The 24,096-nt window shown below is 27.1% G+C and overlaps 3 protein-coding genes across 10 annotated transcripts in view; 2 read left to right on the top strand and 1 right to left on the bottom strand.

The window, feature by feature from the left end:
* The first annotated feature begins 610 nt into the window (after positions 1-610).
* Positions 611-2,085, top strand: LOC114130188 (BAG family molecular chaperone regulator 2). Of its 3 annotated transcripts, none has more exons than XM_050209444.1 (3): positions 611-1,028; positions 1,093-1,293; positions 1,361-2,085. In XM_050209444.1, exons 2-3 carry the CDS (start codon positions 1,116-1,118, stop codon positions 1,696-1,698), a joined length of 516 nt encoding a protein of 171 aa, XP_050065401.1. In that variant the 5' UTR covers positions 611-1,028; positions 1,093-1,115; the 3' UTR covers positions 1,699-2,085. The 3 variants fall into 3 exon arrangements, with proteins under 3 accessions (XP_050065401.1, XP_027850901.1, XP_027850900.1); XM_027995100.2 differs by having other exon boundaries at positions 612-1,028; positions 1,108-1,293; XM_027995099.2 differs by having other exon boundaries at positions 616-1,049; positions 1,108-1,293.
* LOC114130187 (ras-related protein Rab-23) lies at positions 1,818-10,317 on the bottom strand. The gene is made up of 7 exons (XM_027995098.2): positions 9,460-10,317; positions 5,659-5,725; positions 5,436-5,557; positions 3,956-4,118; positions 2,887-2,966; positions 2,394-2,572; positions 1,818-2,029 (listed from the first exon to the last, which is right to left on the bottom strand). Exons 2-7 carry the CDS (start codon positions 5,689-5,691, stop codon positions 1,911-1,913), a joined length of 696 nt encoding a protein of 231 aa, XP_027850899.1. The 5' UTR covers positions 5,692-5,725; positions 9,460-10,317; the 3' UTR covers positions 1,818-1,910.
* Positions 10,318-11,856: 1,539 nt separating this feature from the next.
* Positions 11,857-24,096, top strand: part of LOC114130183 (lysophosphatidylcholine acyltransferase) — a 28,392-nt gene continuing 16,152 nt past the window's right edge. For 2 of the 6 annotated variants that reach the window (XM_027995093.2, XM_027995089.2), the window contains exons 1-2: positions 12,631-12,741; positions 17,060-17,255. In XM_027995093.2, the coding sequence (XP_027850894.1) occupies positions 17,145-17,255 (111 nt within the window). In that variant the 5' untranslated portion in view covers positions 12,631-12,741; positions 17,060-17,144. Of the gene's footprint in view, positions 11,990-12,073; positions 12,205-12,630; positions 12,844-16,675; positions 16,837-17,059; positions 17,256-24,096 lie in introns of those variants that run through there. The other 4 variants (XM_027995091.2, XM_027995087.2, XM_027995090.2 and 1 more) reach the window with 3 other exon arrangements.

The raw sequence follows: 24,096 nt of genomic DNA, 5'->3' as shown, positions 1-24,096 counted from the left end.
TCAAGGTCTGTGATGCGTGTGACTAAATTATGTTGGTCTGGTCTGGTGATCAGCTCTAATAGTGCTTATCCCTACTATGGCTATCGCAAATGACCGTAATGTCCATATATAGTCTGCAGTCAACATCCCACACTTTTATTTATTTTGCGTATGCATCTGTCGGATGTTCCTTCATGCTTATTCAGCGTGGATATACATTCCAGCTTGTATTAAATAACATAATAAAATATAATAAATATTAAATAACCTCGCAGGTCTTGACTTTTGGGTAGTTTGATCTCTTTATATTTTAATATATCTATGATTAATAATAATTATTGATAATTATGTCAGTGTCATATTGTGTTTATTTAAAATTGGCCTTACCGTGTTCATTGGAATCTAGATGGCGCTCAAACGTAACTTGTTTATAAATCTGGTTAGAACTTTTTGTTGCCACTTTATTTTATAATATAACAATTACCTACAGACTATGATTTATAATTTAAATCACGATTTTAGTTTTCTATTATATTCGTGGGCTTGATGCCCTGATACTACCTACATCAACAGACAACAGTGGTACGAGCTTTCACCAATGAATTACATCGTGCTGCATCAAACCGAAGAGGCGAAGAATAGATTTCTTTTATTATTTATTTACATTTGATAAATGATAAGAATTAAGGACTGTGATAGTGCAGAAGTGGTACTACGATAGACAGTACGATTAGTAATGTAGTTCGGTCGAGGTATATTTATTTTCTATGTTCTTACAATAAAAGTCGTCACTTTTATGACTATTCATACACAATTATTTTTTCAATGATCGTTTGCAAGTGACAACTACACTATACTGTGGTTATTAATTTTATTATCATAAATTTATAACGACTGAAGAGTGTAACGTAATTGAAGTTGTTACGTAGGTGCTATTCTCCGTGTCAAATTTGGTATCGTATATTATTATATACAATATGGTCTCGTCTTTGCCGTAATAAAACCTTTGACATTTAACGTGGCTCGTGATATTGCGACTTCTAACTCGAGTTTGTGAAAATTCATTTAAAGTAATTTGTGTTTTGCATTATTATTAGGTAAGATGTTTTCCAGACTTTTAATTTACAGAATTCGTGATGGACGACGATGGTCAACAAAGATCCAAACAGTATTTGACAACAATGTTGGATCACGCTGAAATGCTCATTGAAAACATACGAAAAGAGGCTTTGAAGATGTCTGAGGATCTTGAAAACGTTTATAACAGCGTAGAAGATGTGAGAAATTCTAAATTGTTAGACCACCTGAGTGAAGGTAAGTATATGATTCCCAAGTATACTGTACAATAGATTTTACTATTATATTTAATATATGGTTACAGTTGACAAAGAAGATATTAATCAGTTTGCAAATCGAATTATTGACAGATGTGAAACAGTTAATATCAATGTGCTTACCACCAGGAGTGATAGCCAACAAAATTGTTTAGAAGAAATCAACACAATGATTGACAGAATAGTGAATACATTGAGGGAGGATCCTGATAATGCTAAGGCTATGTGTCAGGCATATATAGCTTCTTGTAGTCCATTAGAAAATGAGCTTGGTTGTAAGGTGTTTGAAACAGCTGTCTTAGGGTGTACGCTTGACGATCAGAAACGCATTATTAAACGTCTACAAGGGCTGTTGGACTATATAACTGAATTTAAAGACAAATAACTTTACAAATTTGTCTGTCATCTGCAATAATTCCATTTGTTTTAACTATTATTAATTGTTCGTTACTAATTTAATCTTAATGTTAATTGATTTTCCTGACAAACATATAGTGATATCAATTGTTTTTCAATATTGCTATATTGTTTCATATATTATTAATTACACATTAAACATTTTTATACTTGAAAAGTTATTATTTAAAGTTTAAACTACTATGGTATGACACAAGAGTTCTTAAAGATATTTTTTTTCTTTTGTCTTATTTTTCCTGATCTCAATTTTATTGTGGTTGAAGAATTTCTGTTGTGGTATGGAACTGCACCAAATGAACCTTGAAAATAAAAAAAAAATTAGTTAATTTGTAATTATATTATATATATATATATACATAAAAGAATTATGCAGTTTATGGTTAATAATCAAAATTAGTTTTAAGTTACTTGTATCTTTTAAATAATAACATATATTTATCATCCAAGTAAAAATAAAAGTATTTATCCGTGTATACTAATTACTTAATATAAGTGATATTTATAAAATTAATAATTTTTATGGGATGTTATTATTATTTTTTTTTTTTAAATATGAAAATTTATAACAAAACGTGAGTTATTACCTATTATTTTCAGTAACAGTATAATATGATAAGTTAATTGTTGATTAAAAAGGTAAAAAACTAAAAATTGAAAATTTACCTATTGTATATGTTTGATGTAATCCATTTCCTGACATATATTCCTGTTCTTCTTTTTGTATTTCCTTCAAACATCGCGTAGCCAAATACCTGAATACATTATTGACATTGACGTCGTCTTTTACTGATGTACATATTAGCTTGCAACCTAACGACCGGGCAAGAATATCAACTTCTTGTCTGTAAAATATTTAAATTGTAATTCGAATTTAATGTGATGCAGTCTAAAATGTATTAATTGTAATCAAACACAATAAATAACTAAAATACTTGTATAGAAATATTATAATTACTACAATGTGCAAATGTTTTAATTCACTACCTATTTAAGGTTAGATAACATGTTTCAAGTATACATTATGCACTGGGGGTTAAACCAATAATAATACTGATACAATAAATTAATATTATGTGAAATTTAAACTATTTAACACAGTAATGTAAATCCTTATTATAAGTAAGTAATTAAGATCTAAATAAATTATATTACTAACGGATTGACTTGGCTGCGTTCTATCAAATCAACCTTATTTTGAACAATAACTGTTGGTATCTTTCCACATTCATCTTCCACCTGTAGTAAATTTAATTGATACATTTTATTTACAAGTTCTAGTGAATTTATAGTTTATAATTTTTATAGACAATAAGTTTTCATTAAAAATTAATTGATGGTAATTTTGCAATATGTTGAAGCTGTGTAACTTACGTAATTGTTGTAGTACTCGTAATTGAGCTTATTGAAGAGAAGAATCAAGATAAATAGTTACTACCAAGACCAACACCTTTTAAAAATCATAAAAAATTAGTAAATTATGAATTAAAAACATGCATAATATACACTCTGATATTATATTGATATTAGTTGTATCTTTTATTTTATAATTATTTATTGTATTTTTAGAATTAAAATTTATAATTGGCATTAATTATATTGTATACCTATATAATATATAGGTATAACACAGTTAAATAATCATAATTTTTAAATGACATTAAAGAGATTTGAATATTTTAGGAGTTAAAATGATAAAACTATTTACATAAATAAGATGTAAATGTCTAGAATGACTAGGGCATGTCCTGAATGGACCCATTGAGCTATTAAAGAAGAAAAGATTTTTATTTATTTCATAGCTAAAGTTACATAGTATCATAAGTAAATTAACTATATAATAAATCATAAATGTAGTAAAATTATTGAATAAATAAATGCACAAATATTATAAAAATACAAACAAAAAAAAATTATACTGAATATTTTTTATTAGATATGTAATAAACAATGTTGTCTAAAGAAAAACAATACCATACACCAAAATTCATAATACTTATTCCATAGTTCGAGCACAACTGAAGCAGAAAGTTTATTTTCATAACAGAATAGATTGCCATTTTAAAAATAAAATTGAGATTTGAACTGGATACTTAAGATGAATTCATGTGGGACAGCTAGCCTTATCTCATTTATGTTTATAGTCAACATTTAATAGGTAGTTAATAGCTAAGTATTATAAATATTAATCTAACCACCGATAAAATATTATTTTAGTTTTATGAAACCTTGATTTTCCATGAGTGAATCGCTTCAAAAGAATCTCTGTCTGTTGTGGAAAATGCCAACACACAAGCTTGAGCTCCTCTGTAATATGCTTTGGTAATGGCATCAAATTCTTCTTGGCCTGCTGTATCCCATAACATTAATCTCACGTCTTCCCCATTGCATCTAAAGTAAAACATATATAATTATAATTTAAGAAAATTAAAAATATTTTTGTATAATAATTGTAATAATTTTGTTAAATAATGATTCATATTCAATAACAATTTAACAAGATATCAAGACATTTTAGCACAACATCAGTATATACTATAATTATAAAGAATACCCATAATTATTAATTATGAATACAATTCTCAATTATAACAGTTACATGCATTAATGTTAAAACAAGCCTGAGGGTAAAGGTGATGCGAGTGAATTTGTTTTTGTTGATTTGAATATTCCATAAATTGAACCAATCTCGTAGTTGGGTTAGGTGGTCTTGAAAGTTGTTTGTAACAGTAGCTATATCGAAGTTAGTTGAAATTTTGGCAATTATCATCTACAGAGGTAGCTAGGGTAGTGTTAATAGATTGGGGTAGGGCTGCTGTATATATTGTAGAATCAGGGAAAGGATGTTGCCTTAAGCGACGCCTGTTTTTATAGGGTCACAAGTTTTGTCTTCACATCTTACTAGAAATGTATGGTTTGATTTGAGAATGAGAAATAACGAAGTAGGTAAGAATAACAGCTTGAACACTAGCCTTTCATGCTAGACCTGATCAAACGCCTGAGCAAAGTCAAGGCAAGGTTAGGGAAACGAAGTTATGATGTAAATATAATATGGCCTACCAGTCATATTTTTCAAAAGAAGTTAGGCCATCACTCGACCTTAAAATGAACTTTGGCGCCACCATAGGCGAGCACAGATTTCTGAGTCAGGTATGGCTAAATTCAATCTAACCACCCACCTCCTCCTACTATCATGGTCATACAAGAAAAATATTATAGACATTTTCAATACAAACTTCAAAGTGAACCTTTAGTTGGTGACTGGAAAATGTAAACAATCATTATTCATTATTTCACACCTACAATTTATATTTGTTAATATTGATTTAAAATGTTAACCAAATGTAATTTAATAAAACAATTCAAATATATAATATTATAATATTAACACGTCTCGATGGGCAACCAATATATCTTTAATTGTGTAAATATCTATGATTTTGATTTATTTTATTATAAATTTTCTATGGCTAAAATGTTGTATTACTTTCTTAAGTATCAAGTATCCACCCATGTATAAAAAAAAAGGCTCAGTTGGGGCTAAAACCCAATCAGTCCTATTCGTACAAACACCTATGGGCACCACTGTTATAATATATCAATATCTAATATTAGGAACTTATGATAGGTCCATTAAATGTATCATGGTTTTATACAAGCCAGAAGTAAGTTATGTAACATAACTAAATTTATAATTAAGTAGCATACTCTATTTGTCTTTCCAAAAAGTCTACTCCAATTGTTTTTTTATAATCTCGAGTAAATGTTCCTCTGCAGTAACGTTGAATCATACTCGATTTTCCGACTGCGCCATTTCCCACGATCACCACCTTAAAGATGAAAACATTATTTTAGTTATTTCAGATATAAATAGTTATAACTGTTATAAGTTATAAGGTAAACCATTATATACATAATGGGCAATACCTACCTTTAACGCTATTTCTAAATCTTCTTCCCTCATCACTCATAGTTGTGTTCGTCCACTCATTAATTTTCTAAAACCAAAATAAAAATAAAAAATTCAGTACCTATGTCTAATAAATACTTAAAAATATTGTGATATGATAAAATAACAAATTTTCCTAATAAAGTTTTTTCAATGTACCCAATGAATATACAATTTTTTTTATACAGCATTTATACTTAATACTTTAGTTATATATTCGTTGATTTATAAATTACCTAAATCAATGTTTTATTTTGGAAAATGTTTTTATACATACTTAGTTTTTACATTCATTAATGTATACATGTATAAGGTATCATGTAGTTACTAGTAATATTATTAAGTACTGATAATTCATAAATATAAAGAGATTTAAAAAAATTGTTATTATATAAAAATTTAAAATGACATAGTACATGGGAACTGGGAAGTCTATTTATTTTATTCTATAACTTATTTTTTAAATTTAAACTAAAATACCGATTACTTTAGTAATTTAAGGCATAAATAAAAGTTATGGTATTTAAATATTAAATATTTATATTGTAAACTACATTCGAGATTTTGCAAATTTCGGTAAACATACAAATATTGTATGGTCGAACTCGATTCTAACCATGTTATTTTTACACAACTAATTTTTTTTCTAGAATTAATTAAACACGCAAATTCCGACACAATGCCGTGTAAATTTTAAATTATTCTATAATTACTGTAATTATTGCGTTACAACCACGTTGTATTGAATAAAATAACGAGTAGGAAATAGGAATCCAAGTCCCAAGTGTATTTACATACCTGTACAGTGTAGATTGGAGAACACATTATATTAGGTAAGAAATAATTCAATTTTTCAAATGAATGTGTATTTCCACTGATTAAATACGTACATGACCTAACAGTATACCGAACTGGCGAAGTTTAAATAATCACAATAATATTTTGTAATTTTGTATTCAACAAAATATGTATCATAATAATAATATTATATAGATACCTACAAATATCCGTACTTAGTTATTATGTAATATATACACAGATTATGGTATAAACACAATATTGACAATTTATTAATATAAGAGATGATGTTCTAAGTTAAGACATTAATTTTTTCAGCAAACGTTTTCATGTAATTCTTTAATATAGGTACATTTAAAACTAATAAAATGTAGTTATTTTACAAAAATTTCAAGATGTAATAAAATAATATTATTTTGATAGTATTTTAAAATTTGGGAAACAAATTAACCAAAGTACAAAATAAGCAATCATCTTAACGTACACACTGTACTCATTGTCTGCCGACCATTATACTTACTAATAAGACAATAAGACTATGAATTATAATGGTAGGAAGTACAAAAAATCCACCGTTGTGCATAATATTATAACGACAGCGATGATGATGATGATAATGATGAAAAGCCCCATTCCAACACTGCTTTTCTTCATCATCGACGCTAAATCGCAAGTCGTTGACCCCCGATTTTCTCATGCCTCATGTATTATGTGTACACAAGTGTAATAATATTATGATATACCTAAGCGAGTGTCTATGTATATAAATATGTATAAATGATGGAGGAAACAACGATTTATGAAAAAAAAAAATCATTGCTGAATAAAATATATATTATCTAGTAGGTATGTACAATGTACATTATTATTCCACTCGTTTTATACGTGAAATACATGCGTTGTTTGACTTATTGTTTCGGTTTGAATCTGAGTTCCATAAATACGGATATATACATAATAAACACTCAGTACTCCCGAACGCATTTATACGACGGTTAACACGCCTAATTAGTAAATTATAATTATAACGAATATTATTACTTCGATGTTAGATATATACAACATACGATAATGAAAATAAATAATAATAGGTTAAGCATTCTTGCTCGGAAGACTTTAAATTGCAGGTAATATAGATATCTGCAATAAAAAATATAGACTACAATGATATGCCAGAGTACCTATATACATATATACAAGTTAAATGGTCAATTTAGAATTATTCATGATATATGTAATAAAAAGTATTTTATAGGCTTCACTCAAAATTTGGATTATTACTATGAAGCATATTAATGAATATTTCGTCTAGAGTAAGATATATTTTTAAACACATGGCAACATCAAACAATTTCAATTTCCTACCTATGATAATAAATTAATAAATATAAGTAAATACAATGAATATATACGATTACAGGAGCGCAACTTAATTTCTGAGTAGATATAACTGGTTTAAACAAGTTTTTATTGAGTTAAAACGATAAATTTAATATATATATAGGTACTTTCTATGTATGTCCGGGTGACAATTTAGAGCGCATAAATAATACATTTATTATAATTGTGGAAACGACCCAATTAACGCTTTTTTTCCGGTCATGCAGGGGGAAGTAAAACTATTGATACATTTATATTATACTAAAATCAAACTTCTATTAAGTACAAGTAAAAATCTCTGAAAACATATACATATAGATACACGTTTTATTTCCATAATTAAAATACGTGATGATAATTAACAATATCGCGTATCTATAATAGATATATTATAATCATTGATTATAATACATAACGACAACAGGATCTTCGAAAGGGGCTTAAAGATTGGTCGCACGATTGTACTAGATTATAAAGCCAAACGTGCAGTATAACGTGTCGATGAAATCAATACTTGTCGCTTTGAAAATGATGAATTTTTAACAGCATGGGTAAGCATTGTTAAGACTTAAGGAGTTGTGTATAAAACTGTAAATGAGTTGATAATGAGTAATGATACCAACAATAAAACGTAAATAAGCTGGTGGTAAACATTAGTTGCATGTTAATTGTACATTTTAGATTTCTTACCGAGTACGATAAACAATAAAAGATTTCGAAACGCTTTAAGATTTTCTTATACAATTTGGTACATATTTGGCCGTTCGTGCAAATATACACAAATCAAAAATAAAATATATATCACTAAAAATATAATTTTAGTAATTTTATATTTATGCATCCAATATATTAAACTTAAATTATCTTATTTCCTTACTATACTCGATTAATTTTTGTAGATATTAGGTACCTAGATAGAATGATAAACCATAAACGGGTAAACCCATATGGACTAGTAAGTATCAACTACAGATCTTTATGACACGTCATGTTTGTGTCCAAGAACTCGTTTCAAAATAGCCTAGTACACAATATTAGAAAAAGAGATTTTGGTTGAGACTTGGAAAGTCAATAATAGCAATAGCTCGTGATAGGTACCTATATATATATATATTATGATAGGACTTACCTATATCGTTTGTACCAATTGTACCTTACCAACTATCTTAATATAAAGACAATACGAGCGCAGTTCATTTCATTGTAAACTTGATACAATAATAATTGTTATGATATAAACAACTATATAGAAGTTTGCGTGTACAAGATACATTGTCTTGTAAACTATTTATATTCATTGATATATTATTTATATAATATATTGTGTACCTACCTATTAAATATTATTGTAAGTACTGTATTCGTCAAGAAAAATAGTGTAAATTCAATGAGAATATGAATTCGTGTACTCGCGCGCCTTTCTAAAATCCTATTTTGTCGATTACAAAAGATTATTTACGTAGGAACCTACTTTTTTGTCTAAACGACACATATTATAAACGTTTGTTAATCGCGATTTGGGGTAAATTTTGCGCTTATGATTCTATAGTATCCTACCAGGTACTAAATTATAATTAGGTATATTGTTATTAATATTATTCTCACCTGTTGCGCTTTTCGGACGGGGCGAAATCCGTCATAATATTGTTGTCGGCGGATATCTGCAAATTGTTTACTTGCGTTCGACTGAAATTATACGAGACTTACTTTTAAATAAATAAGATGACCGCCCGCGATTGGTTTGTTTATTTACTGTCCGTTTTGATCTCGACGACTATCCGAACAGTGCAATAACACGACTTACGATTTTACCGTGTTTTCGACAATTGACGGGAGGAATAATAATAATAATAAAAAAAAATAAAACGTTACCACCTCCTTTTTACAGATTCACACAGGTTTAGCGTGCGTACTGCGGACAGTGGACGAGCCGTTAACGGTATGACGACAACAACAACTAAGAAGTAAGAATTCGAACAACAACTCGGTTAGTGCGCACTGGCGTACAACTGGTATTGCGTATCTACTCTGTCGGTTGTCCGAGAGTCGGTCGGGACACGACGTCAAGACGACGTTGGGTCGGGCGTACAAGCTTGATAGCAGGTTGCCGGTGGCGAGGCGGCGGCAATGGCGATCCGGTTACGGCTCCGGAGGAATGTAAACACTGCTGGAGATCACGGCAAATCAACCTGCTGCAGGTGTGACGTAAACCGGACAATCTCATGGAAGAACCAAAAGACGAAGGCCGGTTGCCACTCTCCGCCGAATTATTCGAAATAGTACCGTCCAGGATTATAATATAATATTATTGTTGTTATTAACCATCGACCATTGATGGTAAAAAAAATCTTTATTAATCGCGGCGGCGCAATGTTGTTATTATCGTATTCTGTGGTCATACCTTCAACCTTGTGTAATAGCGCCACAGCGGCACATTTATATTTTTGTACAAGGTGTCATCAATACTCTTATGTTCAGAATTAATTGTGGATATTATGTATAATATATTAATATATTAATATTATTTACATTATTGTTATTATAAAATCAAACAAAATTAAATAATATTGTCATTTATGATTTTAATGTAAATATGCGTGTACTATATAGTATATACTGCTATGTATATAAAATAATAGTATCGTTTTTATACATTTTACATTTTAGATAATTAATATTTGAAATTATTTTGATAATTGAGTATACCGGCCTATTAAAGACTTCTATAGATATTTTGATTCTCTCAAGTAGTCAAGTGGTTCAAGTATAGAGTCTAATAAAATTATTAACATTTACAAATTACAATAATATGATATTATTTTGCTAAGAGTTAGATAATACAATATAACGTTCTAGTTATAATTTATATTTTTACATACGATGAAATAATGTGTCGAATTGGACTACCTATACCCTCCGTTATATACCTACACCTAATTAACATCCGTAATCAGTTAGTATTCTATATTTCTTTAAAATTATATAGATAAGCAAAACCAGGGACGTACGCAGAAAAAAATGTTGGGGGGTATTTTTGAAAATAAATTATTGAAAAGTAGAACATTTTTTTTCAAATTCTTTTGTACCCATCTCATTAATATATAATGAATATTATTTTATTTTATTTATAAATTCCATTAAAGTATTTTTATTTTATTCAAATTATATTAATTATTTTAATTTGTTAGAATAACATTTTTATTACAAAAACCAAATACTTTGGGGGGTATTTGAATTTTGAACACCCAAGACACCCCCCTGTATACGTCTCTGAGCAAAAAGAAATAATATAGACGAGAGCCGAGAGGTGTTATATTTATTATATCACAATGTAGCAGTTACTTACACTGGGCCTTTAAAAATAACTGTATAGGTAATAAAAATTATGTATACCTACCTAACACATAAATTATATTAAAAATAAAAAATATTATAAAAATACATATTAATATATTATATTCATGAGATTTCAATATTAGTCTATTGTCTATGTATGGTTTTAAAATAGTCATTTTTTTAGTTATAATAAACATAATAATAAATAATAGATAAATAGGTAATACTAATCTAATATGGGGTAATTTTTTTTTTTTAAACATTTATCCATTTTTTAAACTGTCATAGTAAATAATCGGATATTTTAATGCTATATATTGAAATACGTCACATTTTTAATATTTTCTTTTATAGATTTGTACCTATATCATTACTACTTCAAAATTATCAATTACCTATGTGTTATTATACTATTATAAATGTATAAATGTGTAATAAAAATAAAAATATCAAGCATTTTAATATGCATTGTGTATATTGTAATTATGTTGTATATTATACTTTTATACTTATAATAAAGTATACCTTTTTACTAAACGCGTTAAGTAAATAAAGATTTACGTCATATAATTTAACATACCTATCAAAGCATAATAAATCAAGCACTAGTAAATTTGTTTGTTCGTATAATATTATAATATGACGTATCTATAGATTATAATATTTGCCAAACTATCAACGTAGTTATTATCGTAAACAGTCTAAATAGTGACTTAGCAAACTAAGACTTTCATTTTTTTAAACTAATTACTGATTGGGATTTTACTTTTGAAAATATAAGCAAGGTGTATTATAACAGGTATATATAGAATATAATATGATTATCATCATCATCTCATTTATTGTTACATAACATTCATATTTTGTACATTAAATATTTTAGCGGATGCCTGAGATTCGTCTATTTCTTCTAAATAATATGTTGGTATGGCAATAGAAAGTGAAATAATTTTGAACAAGAACATATGTTATCTACACGACTACACAGCTACATTGAATTATATTAAAATTAAAGTAAGCACCTAGGAATATATTGTTAATGTTTTTAACGTGACTATTAAAAATATCCTTACATTTAAACTAAAATTACGATATTAATTAGTACCTACCTAGGTTAATAATACTTTAAAAACATCTATTATGAACTTTCTTAATAATTACTGATCATAAGGAATAAGAATATTATATATTATTTTACGTTGCTTAGATTCGGATGATAAATAATATTACACACGACTAATGATTGTTGTAGTTAATCATGCTAGGTGTAAGGAAAAGGAATATTGTTTGTGTTTAATATTTTATTGATAAAGAGGATTATAGCCACTTGTTGATTACTTTAATGTGCACCTGTGACTTTCTACAATGTCCGGGAGATTATATAACATACTATACAACCTCCTATAGCAAAGTTATTATCAATATTTTTATCATCAAGACTTGGATCTTTAAAATGTAGATTAGTGATTACTTATCGAGTTGTGTGATGTTTATTGTTTTTGTTTCCTAACATTTTAATATTTAGTTTGTTTTTAGTTGAATTATGATTATGTAAGTAATTTTCAATTTATTACTTAACGATTATCTTTTGGCTTGTTACTTTATTGTATATTTGGTTCATGAATTGTCATTATTCTCTACAAACAATAAGTGGTACGTGTATCACAATTATTGCGTAATACTTAGAATACATCAATATTCAATAATTAAGTTTTTGCACGTATTCTTATGATAAATATGCTTTGTTTTATGATGTGTACCGTGAATAATATTTACAAATAGGTATTAATTATCTTGGCTTTCACTTAAGATTTTGTTTATTGAGAAAGTTGTAATAAATCTGAAAAAATTATATAGATACAGTTAGACAAGTTTTGTTTCATATTATATATTTTATATAGCAGGCATATTACGTTCCTATAACTATACATATAAACTATAAATACATAGTTTAGTTAAATGATAAGTTTATGTGTACCAACTTTATTATTTATGTTAGGTAAAATATTCATATTTTCAACATCTACTTAAAATTATTTTTCTTAAAATGCGTTATGCGAACATTAAATTTTCAAAACATAAACAAATTTAACTATGTGACTATTATTAATTATTATATTAATTATATTTGTTATGGATTTTGTCACTAAATAAATTTACATATATTTCAGCTTATGTTACGGCTTATAGGTCTTGGATCAGTTTAAAATTCAATATTTAAACTCCAACCAATTATAATATACACGTTATAATTTATAAATATTATAAGTTATAGAACGTATAGTAGATATAAGTTAATGCTCTAGTATTACAATACAGTATTTAAGTTTGTATCAATTAAGTATATTATCTATTATACATATATAGGTATTAAGATATATGTAAATATCTTTCCATTTAGATGAAATGTTCGCTTTCTATCAATGTGAATAATCCATGTATTATTGATACAATGATATTTATATAGTTAACTTAATAAAATATTAACTTTATAGTTTTAGATATACTTATTGGTCTAAAGAATCTATAGGTACGAATTTGTACCATCACTACTTTAATGATGTATAGTATTTTTTGTAAATTTACATTTTAATTGTCATTTTTGACAATGTCTGTTGGTTCACTCATTGAGACATAATTTTAGGATTTACGGAGTCGTTTTTTAGTTGATGGATCTTCATAATAACATTTAAGTATTTTGCATTTGGCTTAAAATCGTTTTAATTTAGTAATTAGTCATTGAATGTTTATTGTATAAATGTATAATACTATATGTTATTCAATTACTGTTGTGTTGTATTGTTGGAATTTTTATTAGTATAGGTAATACTATAATCATTTATGTTATCTAAGTTATCTTATATATATTACGCGATATTTAGCCATTTAGAGATAGACATAGGTCATTTAGACATAGGTTGTCAAAGTAGTACGTAGTCCCAAAACCATAGTGGCATTATATTTTATTACTATGTGTTTAGGTACAACGGGATGTACAGTTATCGTCTTTATAATATAAAATTACGTGACCCACATAATATATTATGTAGCCGTCAATTGATTGATCACAGCTTCACTACAGACAATACTACAGCGACGATAGGTTTTTCTTTAAATATATATATATAATATGTATATTGTATATTATGTATGTGCAATAAACAAATGTAATGACCTCGCATATCTCGCAAGTTTTGTATGTACTTATTTACTCCAGGAGTGTTGTATGAATATTATGATTTTGATCTTAACAATTTTTATTTATTTCAGTGAAATCATAAGTAAATATCATCTGTACATAATATATTATATAGTTTATTTTATTTTCAATAAAATATCTATCGATAAACAACATTTGAATACGATTACATGTCTAAATAAAATATGTTTGTATACTTTACTAGTATATATTAATATATTATTATTTGTACATCAAGGTCGTATACAGGTGTAGGGGAAAGTTAAAATTCTTCCTAGATGTATTCAGTAGAATACTTTTAATATAGGTAAAATAATAATATAGGTTTGATAACTTTGAGTCGAATTTTTCTTTAATGTTTTTTTTGTAAGTTTGTTGACTGTTATTTTGATTTTTTTTGACTGTACATGACTACAGGAAGGTAGTGTTTGTCATGTACTACGGGGCATTTTTTATAAGTCTTAAATTAATGGACTGTAAGATTTTTATGTGACATGTTTGTGGTTTGGCAGGGCCCTATATGAGTAATATGACCATACTAATCATATGATAAGAGTTTTATTATTGAAACTTTTAATGTTTGATTTTAAAATGAGGCAAAATAAATGAAGATAGGAGTTAAATAGTTGCTCACATTTTTGTATAGTTTGGGCTGAACAGGTTAATTTTGTCTATACGTATTTTTACAATGTTATTGTAATGGAATCATGTTGTTATTTAGTTTAATAAGTGAAGAACATAAGTTCTTTTTATAGGGTAATGTTTACCTCTGTTAATTTTTCTTCGTTGATTTTGATTTTCAACTTTTTTCTATGACTTAATTTTATTTAAATGCAATTAGATATGATTTGATGCAGTATATTATGATGGTTTGAAGTTGAAATGATTTCAAGTAATGCTGTGTCATCAGCTAATGTAGGAGAGTGTTATTATAAATAATTATTTCAGAAGTGTAGACATTATAGATTTAGGGAGAGAGGACTCCTTGGAGAACTCCAGCCTTATATACATTAACAAATATAATAGACGTGTTTACTACTCTTGTGTATGGAATATGTATTTATTAAAGAGAAGAAAATGAAACATTTTATGTTTATAGTTTTATACATAGATACCTACTAGATACCTATTAAAGATTGTCGAAAATACACATTTCGATTTAAACTCTGGTATTTATTTTATGGAACTCCAAATTAAGTTAGGATTTTGTTATTATATTTTTATGGTCATCAAAATTGCAGAGAGCGAAAGCTCTTTTCACTCTCTGACTTTGTGGTGTAATTACGGTCTATTTATTATTATGACTCATATAATATTATCATCTAATCATTATTAATCAGTATACCTATATGGCTAACATATGTCAGCTAGAATTTCAAACGAACATGTTTGCTTAAAGAGAAGAATACATGTAGTTTAATTGTATTGCTATAATGTATTTTGTTAATAATTGTTGACGAATATATGGTGTATAATATAAATAGGTATGTATTTAATTGTTAGACATACTAAATAATTCTTTATTAGTTATACTTTAACGTTATTTAATAGTTTAACTCCGTGTTGCTGGTTTTAGAATTTTAACTGATCATAGTATATAATTATTATAGTCTTGATTTTTCTGAGATACAAAAGCTGAGTATGTATCTAGAAAAACATTTATTTCTACTTTATTTTGAACATACAATGATAGTTTTTAAAGACGGGTTTATCTTAAGATCTTAAAGTAGTTATTGAAAATACTCTCGTCCAACTCTCGTATTGCACAATTTTATAATAATTTAAAAGTATATATCATTAATTATTTATAATATTATAACAATGATAGTTCTTCTCGGTAGGTATCCTAAATAGTATTTCAAGAACTCGTTAACTTGACTAAATATTGTATATATATATCACTATATATGGGTCGGTGTTTGGCTTAGGTATCTATTGTTCGTAATACATGCAAAGATAAAATATGATATATTTATGCAATATATAATATTATGATATATTTATGTTTATTTTTTCGTTGAAATAATAAAAAAAAATGTAAAAACGTAAAAATGTTTATTTATTACAGTACCATCTTAATTTATAGTATACTTACGTCTATATAAATATGTACAATATGAAGTGTGTAGGGGAAATGAGCTCACCCGTTCCTCTTAGGGCTTGTACGGTCACCGCTGTTGACCGTTATAGTTTCAGCCAAAAGTTTTTGCGTCAAGGGTGCGGAGGGGAGAGAACGATCGCGCGCGCGTGCGTTTTGCGATTGCCGCTCGCTTACGCATGGTTGCTGCGGGCGCGCGCTGTTGCACATGTCCCGACGTTCAGTCCTCCGCACATTGTCGATAATCACACTTTGGTGTACGGTACATCGTCAACAAAACGCACTATTCTTGTCCTCCGTCGCGTTTTTTTTGCGTTTACGTTGAGTCGCGTAATATCTTAACACATAGGTAGATTATTATTATTATTTCTTCATGAAAACTTATTTTTAGTGTTTATAAATTCTCCCGTCCACAGGTCCCTACAACAAAAAATGTCAATTATAAATCTTTCATAGTTTTATAGAACACACATATAATTGACATGATATGATATTAATAAAATTAAACAATATCGTGTAATATAATATTTCGTTACTTATTGGTTTTCATTCCGTGTTTATATTGTTGTTAGCCCGCGGTGAATTAAAGTGTCGTTGTACCTCGGAGAAGAAATTCAAAACCCGACGGCTGACTTTGCTGCCGCCTACGTCATAGAGATGAGCAGCGAGACTAAACTGTTGATTGGTAGCGATATGATCGCGTCAAAAGACATACTCAACCCTTTTGTGCACCATCTGGAGCTGACTTCCACCTACGACAAATTTAAAGTAAAGTTATAAAAGTAAAACTGTTTAGATTTTTAAGATAATGTTTTAAATTTAATTGTTCTTTACCGAAATTTTGGGTTGAATATAGTGATGAGCAATGGCCGTACATCTTAGTTACCATATGTACATCATTATGGTAGTTATAATTGCGCATTGTAGTTGTCTCATTTGTCTCAAATTTCATCAAACAAGGAATAACTTATCCAACTATTAGATAAATATTAATTGGCATATTTATATTGTTAATTTAACTATAGTTATTGATTAAGTCTGCATTTATTTTTTTACCAAATATAGGGTTAGTAATAATTAGTTGGTAAGTGATAAAATTATTAATTATTAGTTATTTTTGATCATTATTCGCTATGGGTGGTGAAATAATTTTACCTAAAGCCTATACATGGATATACCTGTAGTAGGTATGTGATTATATATATAATATTGTATATTATATTATTATCTACTGTAATCAAAATACTTAATATATATGTATAAGTATAATATATTGTACATGAGTAATTTAATTGTATAGTGTATCGCGTGTTATTATTTTCCGTACACACGGTTAATAATTGTGGTAATACTAAAACATTATGTGTTCCTCGTACTTGCACTGGTATTTATTTCTTTGTGCTGATTGTTAAATGTATAATATATTACAACAATTTTGATGTATTTCATACTCATAGAATTTATCTAAGTTGGCTGTTTTGTGGTATTTACAAAGTTCTAATCCAGCAGTTCTCAACCTTTTTTTATTCATGTCACCTTTAGCCACTAGAATCAAACACTGTGTTACCCTAACATAAAAATAATAAACAATCTCATAGTTGTATATTTTATTTATTTTTTATTAAAAAAAAAAAATACAGTACAGAGAATAAAACGTTCTAAACGATGATAATAATATGATTTTTTTCGCAAAAATTATAATTTTTAAATTTTTTTTTCCTTTTCCCATTGATATTTCGTGTCACCTCTAAGTTGGTTCCATGTTACCCTTGAGTGACATGTCATTCTGATTGAGAACCACTATTCTAATCGATTAAAACGCTAATGAGCTAAATTCGTAAAATATATTGTTACTCCGTATTTGATCAGAACAATTTCTTTAAAATTATCGATTTTGGAACCTGTTTATTTTGTCTATCCGAATATTTATACATTTAATAATTTTGTAGAAATATTTTGATCGCTAGGAGATTCGAGAATGAAACCACAAGAGAGTCCTTATGTAATAACATTAATTAATAAAACTCAAGTCGATCGAATCAATCATGCTGTATCACAATATATCCCGACGACTACAAACGGGTTCAGCAATCTGTATTGCATTATTTGCATTCATTTTAATTATACCCAGTCATATATAAACTACTGCTTTAGTGATCAGTGATCACTAATCACTTTACTATTGTAATAATTTAATATTGCACTCAAAATTTAAATGCATCGATTGTCGAATCACCGACATAATAGCTAATTTATAGTACCTAGTAGTAATGATTCATCCATTTAGATTTTGATAGCATAATATTTACTACCTGTTTATTATTCTACGAAATTGAATGTGATTACTGATTACTATAGTTTTTTGTCGTATACAATTTTTTTGCGCGTTCATAGTTCATACTATAAGTAAGTAAATAGATATTCATATTTTTTTGATTTTTATATCACATAATTGTATTATTTATTCGAGGTACATTTCCGTCAATAATCATCGAGTATGAAAAACACTACATATTTCATTATCTATTTGTACCGCGGAAGTAAACATCCGTTATTATACAGTTATTATTACGCGAACATATAATAAGGATTCGGTTAAAAAACTTTCTTTTAAGACTCACACACGTTTTTTATTATAATATACCTACTATATCTAAATAGATACCTATAAAATCGGTCGTAGAGTGATATACGTTGACTATTAGATTGTTACGTTAGTAACGTAATGTTACTGCAGGATTTAAAACAAAAAGCGTTGGTTATGTTGTACGTCAAATAAATATTCTATATATTATATGTACATTTCAGCGTAGTTCTGTTGTAATAATATATAATATCAAAATATGCGTACAAACTGCAAACGTCATGAAAATTTTATTAGATGACCGCCAGGATGATTTTTGTTTGGAGGTGCCATAGGTGTAAGTACACTCTGCAGTTTAGCAAACTGCAGGTAGTTTTTGTGTGCGGTTATCATTTCGTGACGTAACACTGATTTCTACGGAAGTGTGTATATATTATCAAATACATCATGTTGTAACTTGTAATGTATATAAGATATTTAAACGTGAAGAGCGATTTGCTCAAGTACTCATTATTTATTCAGAGCGTAGTGTGTGTGCAATTTCGTATCATAAATATATATTGTTTAGTGTTTAGTTAGTACGATTTCTTCAATGAAGCCAAAATGTATCATGGCGTTGTTTTTTATTATTCGATTATACAAGTTCGCCTTGACAATTATATATTTTTGTGAAGTGTGGACGCAAACGAATCAAAAGTTTGGCACGCGCTACAACATGTATAATTATTATGTTTAGATGATAGAGGGCGGAGACCTGGATTGAAAAAAAATTAACGGAAAAGTTTACAAATTATTATTATAACAATAATTATAACGTCATCAAATCTAAACCTAACTTTTTAATTATTATATAATATGTCTATTATCATTATTATTATTAAAAAATTAAACAATCGATCTTGTTAATACTACCTATTCCTTATCAATTTAGGAATAAGTAATACTAATGTTTATTGAATGGTTTAATTTTAAAGAAACTCATTATGTGTCATATATTTTATATATATTATAATAATTAATAAAGTATATGATTAACCATTTATGACTGTATATCCATACAGTATATAATATATGTACTGAGATAATTATAACTCGAGAATTTTGTTTAATAATATAATGCATTCATTTTTTTAATTATTAGATACGGTCTAAAGACTATAGTACTATACGTTAAGTCATATATATTATATATTTACTGTTTTTTTATATACATATTTTTAAAAAAATATAAAATTTTACTTTAAAATGGTATTTTTTTATAAAAAAGTTGTATTACAAAAATGCAGAAATAAATAATCAGTAATATATAAAGTATCCACATTCACAAATGTACAAATTACATTTTTTTCGTATAAATTAAAAGGTATTTTCCCTTGAAATTCTATACTATGCCATCTATTATAATTATAACAATAAGCTTAAGTGATAAAAATAAATAATGATATTTAAAAAAGATATAGAGAAGAGGCCTCCCAATGAAGATACTTCATCGTGAACATTAATTTAAAATAGCGATATTAATAATTTAATCATAATAATATAATAAATAAATAATAATCATAAATAATAGTAATAATAATTAATATCTAATAGACGTAGCTGAAGGTGATATACATTATTATTATTATTTTTAGATTAAAAGGTAAAAACATAATTTATAATTTAACTCAATTTTTCATAAATAAACGCGCTGAATTTACTAAGATAAGGAATAGGTATATTATGTAAATGCTTAAAGTCATTATCAAAACAAAACTACTAACTTTTTTTCGTTTTTGTCATAATTAAAGGGTATTAAAAATATTACATTTATGAATCATATAATTACTATTTGTTTTTTACTTATACTCAACTACTGAATAGCTTTAATTTTTATCAATATAATATTCAACCATCAAAAATATTTAAAAAATGTAATTAAATTTTAGAATAGAATTATCTAACTCAGTTGCACACTCATTGTATACATGAATTCGTTTTTTTATAAAATTTAATACTTTTAAATTTTAATCAATTTGTCATTATATTTAGTACATACTAGACAATACGTAGGTATTAAAAAATGAATTTTCAATTTGTATGTTTTTATTTTTACCTTTTTCAAATACATAAACGCACTTATGAAACGATCTAATATCTTGTAAAACTGAATGTTATAATGTAAGTGTTTGAACAAACACAAATCTCTAGGACTTAGGTGTTTTACCTATTCAACATTTTAAGTTTATTTACACTACAATATTACATATTACATTATATTATAAAGTATACTTAATGGTTTTGTGTCCGTCGCGACTTTAGTTGTCATGGTTATCTATGCCATTATCGATTTTGAATTGAATTGTATTTTTTGGCCTACACTCCCGTAAAAAGTAGATATATTTAATGGGTATCTAATATGCTAGTAGTTTGATATTAAAATATATTGTTTTATTGACGTCTAATCGATTAAATATTTTAATACATCTATATTCTATATTCTCTTTAATATATAACATATATTATATAACAGTTCGTAATTCAAACACCAATTGTTAATAGTTTTAGTAAAATTAGTTAAATGTTCCGAATTATGTTAATATACTATATAAATACAAAGAATTATGTTGATGTTTATGCATAATAATATATTTTTATATTTATATTATTTAAAACTGTTTATAGGAATCAGTATAGCAGTAAAATATTTAAAAACCTAAGTTATTAAATAAGTATTTACATTTCCTTTAAGTTTTTTCACACAATATGATATATATGTATTATGTATAATACCTATATAATCGATAACTATAGACTGGCATATTTATTTTGTGTATGGTACAACGGTTGAAATATATATACATTATACATATATCATATGGTAACGTTTTCTCGCCTACCAGTTCTATAAATATATACGTTACGTATATATGATATATAACACGGACCTATTTATTATTTAAATTATACATATTAAACACAATATTTATACATGGCATAATATATTTACTACAATCGCGAGGAATGTATATTATTATTGTCAAATTTAAAGTTAATCGATCTCAAACACCGCGGTGTATATAGTATAGAAGTAGATGTATAACATTTGTAAATTATTATTGTGGTGTGTAACCATTTCGAACTTACCAACAATAAGACCTTTTGATTTTATTCAAACGAACTTTAGTCTATAAATCGTTCCATGAAACACATATTAAATACACAATACATCACATTACACATCGAAGACGTGGGTTGTGAGCGAATATTGACACGCAGTTGTATATTTTAATTCTTTAGAATGTCAAATATATATTATTATAAAATAAAAATTAATCGGGACGTATCTTGTAAACTTTAAAATCATGTGTTCTTTATGATAAGTACCTAAGTAGCACATTGTATATTATGATTTTAGTAACTCTATTTTCTGTTTGTGATACAATCTAGGTTAGTAAAAGCTTTTTAAATCGTGGTTTGAGATTATCCAACGAATAGTATATCTGATAAACTTGATGCACATGTTATAAAAAATAAAAATTATTATAAATATTATTATGAGTTCAACATTTTTTTTTAAACTCTTAATGAAAAGTATGAAATATATATAATACATATCACATCTCATAAAAGGGTTCTAGTAACACCACTGGTCTGTTCTTACAAATAGTAGATATTTATGTCGATAGCCTGACTAATACATTTTATTACGCAGTGACTAAATTAAGTACATAGAAATTACAAGCATTGTCGTGTTAAAGTTTAGATAATTGACTGAAGTGGTATATTATCCGACACATGTGTACGTAAGATAATAATAAATAATAACAGCGTATTGTTATTATAGTTGCATAATATTCATGTATGATGTGTGTATATATACATATATAATATGTATTCATTCATACAAGTGTATGTATAAAAGTAGATTTATGTAAAATATTGTCACTTATTCAATACCGGACGTCGTTGTCCCGTGTTTTTGAATTGTTAATTAAATAACTATAAATCGTTCGCTATTTTAAAATTGGTAAAAATTAAATAATGTATGTGAATATTGTCGACGAATACGTTAAACTTACTTGTATTTGTGGTTTGTTATTTGTTATAGTTTGTAGTATGTATGGTTATTGGTTATATGGGCAAATGCCAAGTAGTGTTTGAAATTTGGAAGAGGGGGCTGAACTAAGTCAGAGTATCAAGTATCCAAGAGGGCCAAACATATTGAATAGTTTAGTATGCGTAGCACGCTCATAAACATTTAACGAAAAAAAATATAATATGAAATTAAGTATAATATTTTATACAAAATTGATTTTTATTTTGTCCACTAATATTGGTAGCTGTGGCCCGTGGCCCAATAAAAAATTAGACGCGTGTTTGACATACCTGCTTTACGTCATAATAAAATCCCTAAACAATTTTTAAGGAGTTATAGCAATTCTAGAGGAGGTTAAGCCCACCAGCCCCCTTATTTACGCCTATTTGCATGGTATTATTAAATGTATTATGGAACATTATATGTATGTAATATACATAACTATTGTATTATTTATGAACAATCTTCTCAATGTAAATCCAAATAAATGATACGATAATAATACGATTTAAGTAATTAAATAATAAATATTATACTAAAAAAAAAAAAAAAATAAAATGCACCTTAGCTTCATTGTATAATGTACTAGTACTTGATGTACTTATACACAGCATGTCTCATAAGTTTTGAGATCACTATTCTAAAATTAATACTTTTATCGAGATTATTATGAATTCTAGGAAGTAATTAGGTACTATAACCCTTACTACTTAGCCTTATAATCAATAATTTATTTGAATGTACGAATTAATCATTCATACAAAGTTTCAGCCATTTCAGGTGGATGATACTGTGTATCAACTCATTTTCGGCTCTTCGGCAGTGTAATCGTATCTAACTTATGTTCGTTACTGCGGTTATAATTTAAAGATAGAAAAAAATCTCAAACAATGAATTGCGATAAAATGTTGTTTTAAATTAGAAACAAGTGCTGCAGTAATAGCAAT

Source organism: Aphis gossypii, chromosome 1 (assembly GCF_020184175.1).
Source record: "Aphis gossypii isolate Hap1 chromosome 1, ASM2018417v2, whole genome shotgun sequence".
Taxonomy (NCBI): Eukaryota; Metazoa; Arthropoda; class Insecta; order Hemiptera; family Aphididae; genus Aphis; species Aphis gossypii.
Note: the sequence above shows the minus strand (reverse complement) of the source record. Positions and strands in the feature narration are given on the sequence as shown.

What these genes read in the sequence shown, in the direction of transcription:
- LOC114130188 (XM_050209444.1), top strand. Translation starts at nt 1,116, where the DNA reads ATGGACGACGATGGTCAACAAAGATCCAAACAGTATTTGACAACAATG. An exon ending in GTTAGACCACCTGAGTGAAG is followed by an intron (nt 1,294 to 1,360) that starts GTAAGTATATGA and finishes ATATGGTTACAG; the next exon opens with TTGACAAAGAAGATATTAAT.
- LOC114130187 (XM_027995098.2), bottom strand. Translation starts at nt 5,691, where the DNA reads ATGAGGGAAGAAGATTTAGAAATAGCGTTAAAG. An exon ending in TTTTTGGAAAGACAAATAGA is followed by an intron (nt 4,119 to 5,435) that starts GTATGCTACTTA and finishes GTTTTACTTTAG; the next exon opens with ATGCAATGGGGAAGACGTGA. An exon ending in TTCACTCATGGAAAATCAAG is followed by an intron (nt 2,967 to 3,955) that starts GTTTCATAAAAC and finishes AATTTACTACAG; the next exon opens with GTGGAAGATGAATGTGGAAA.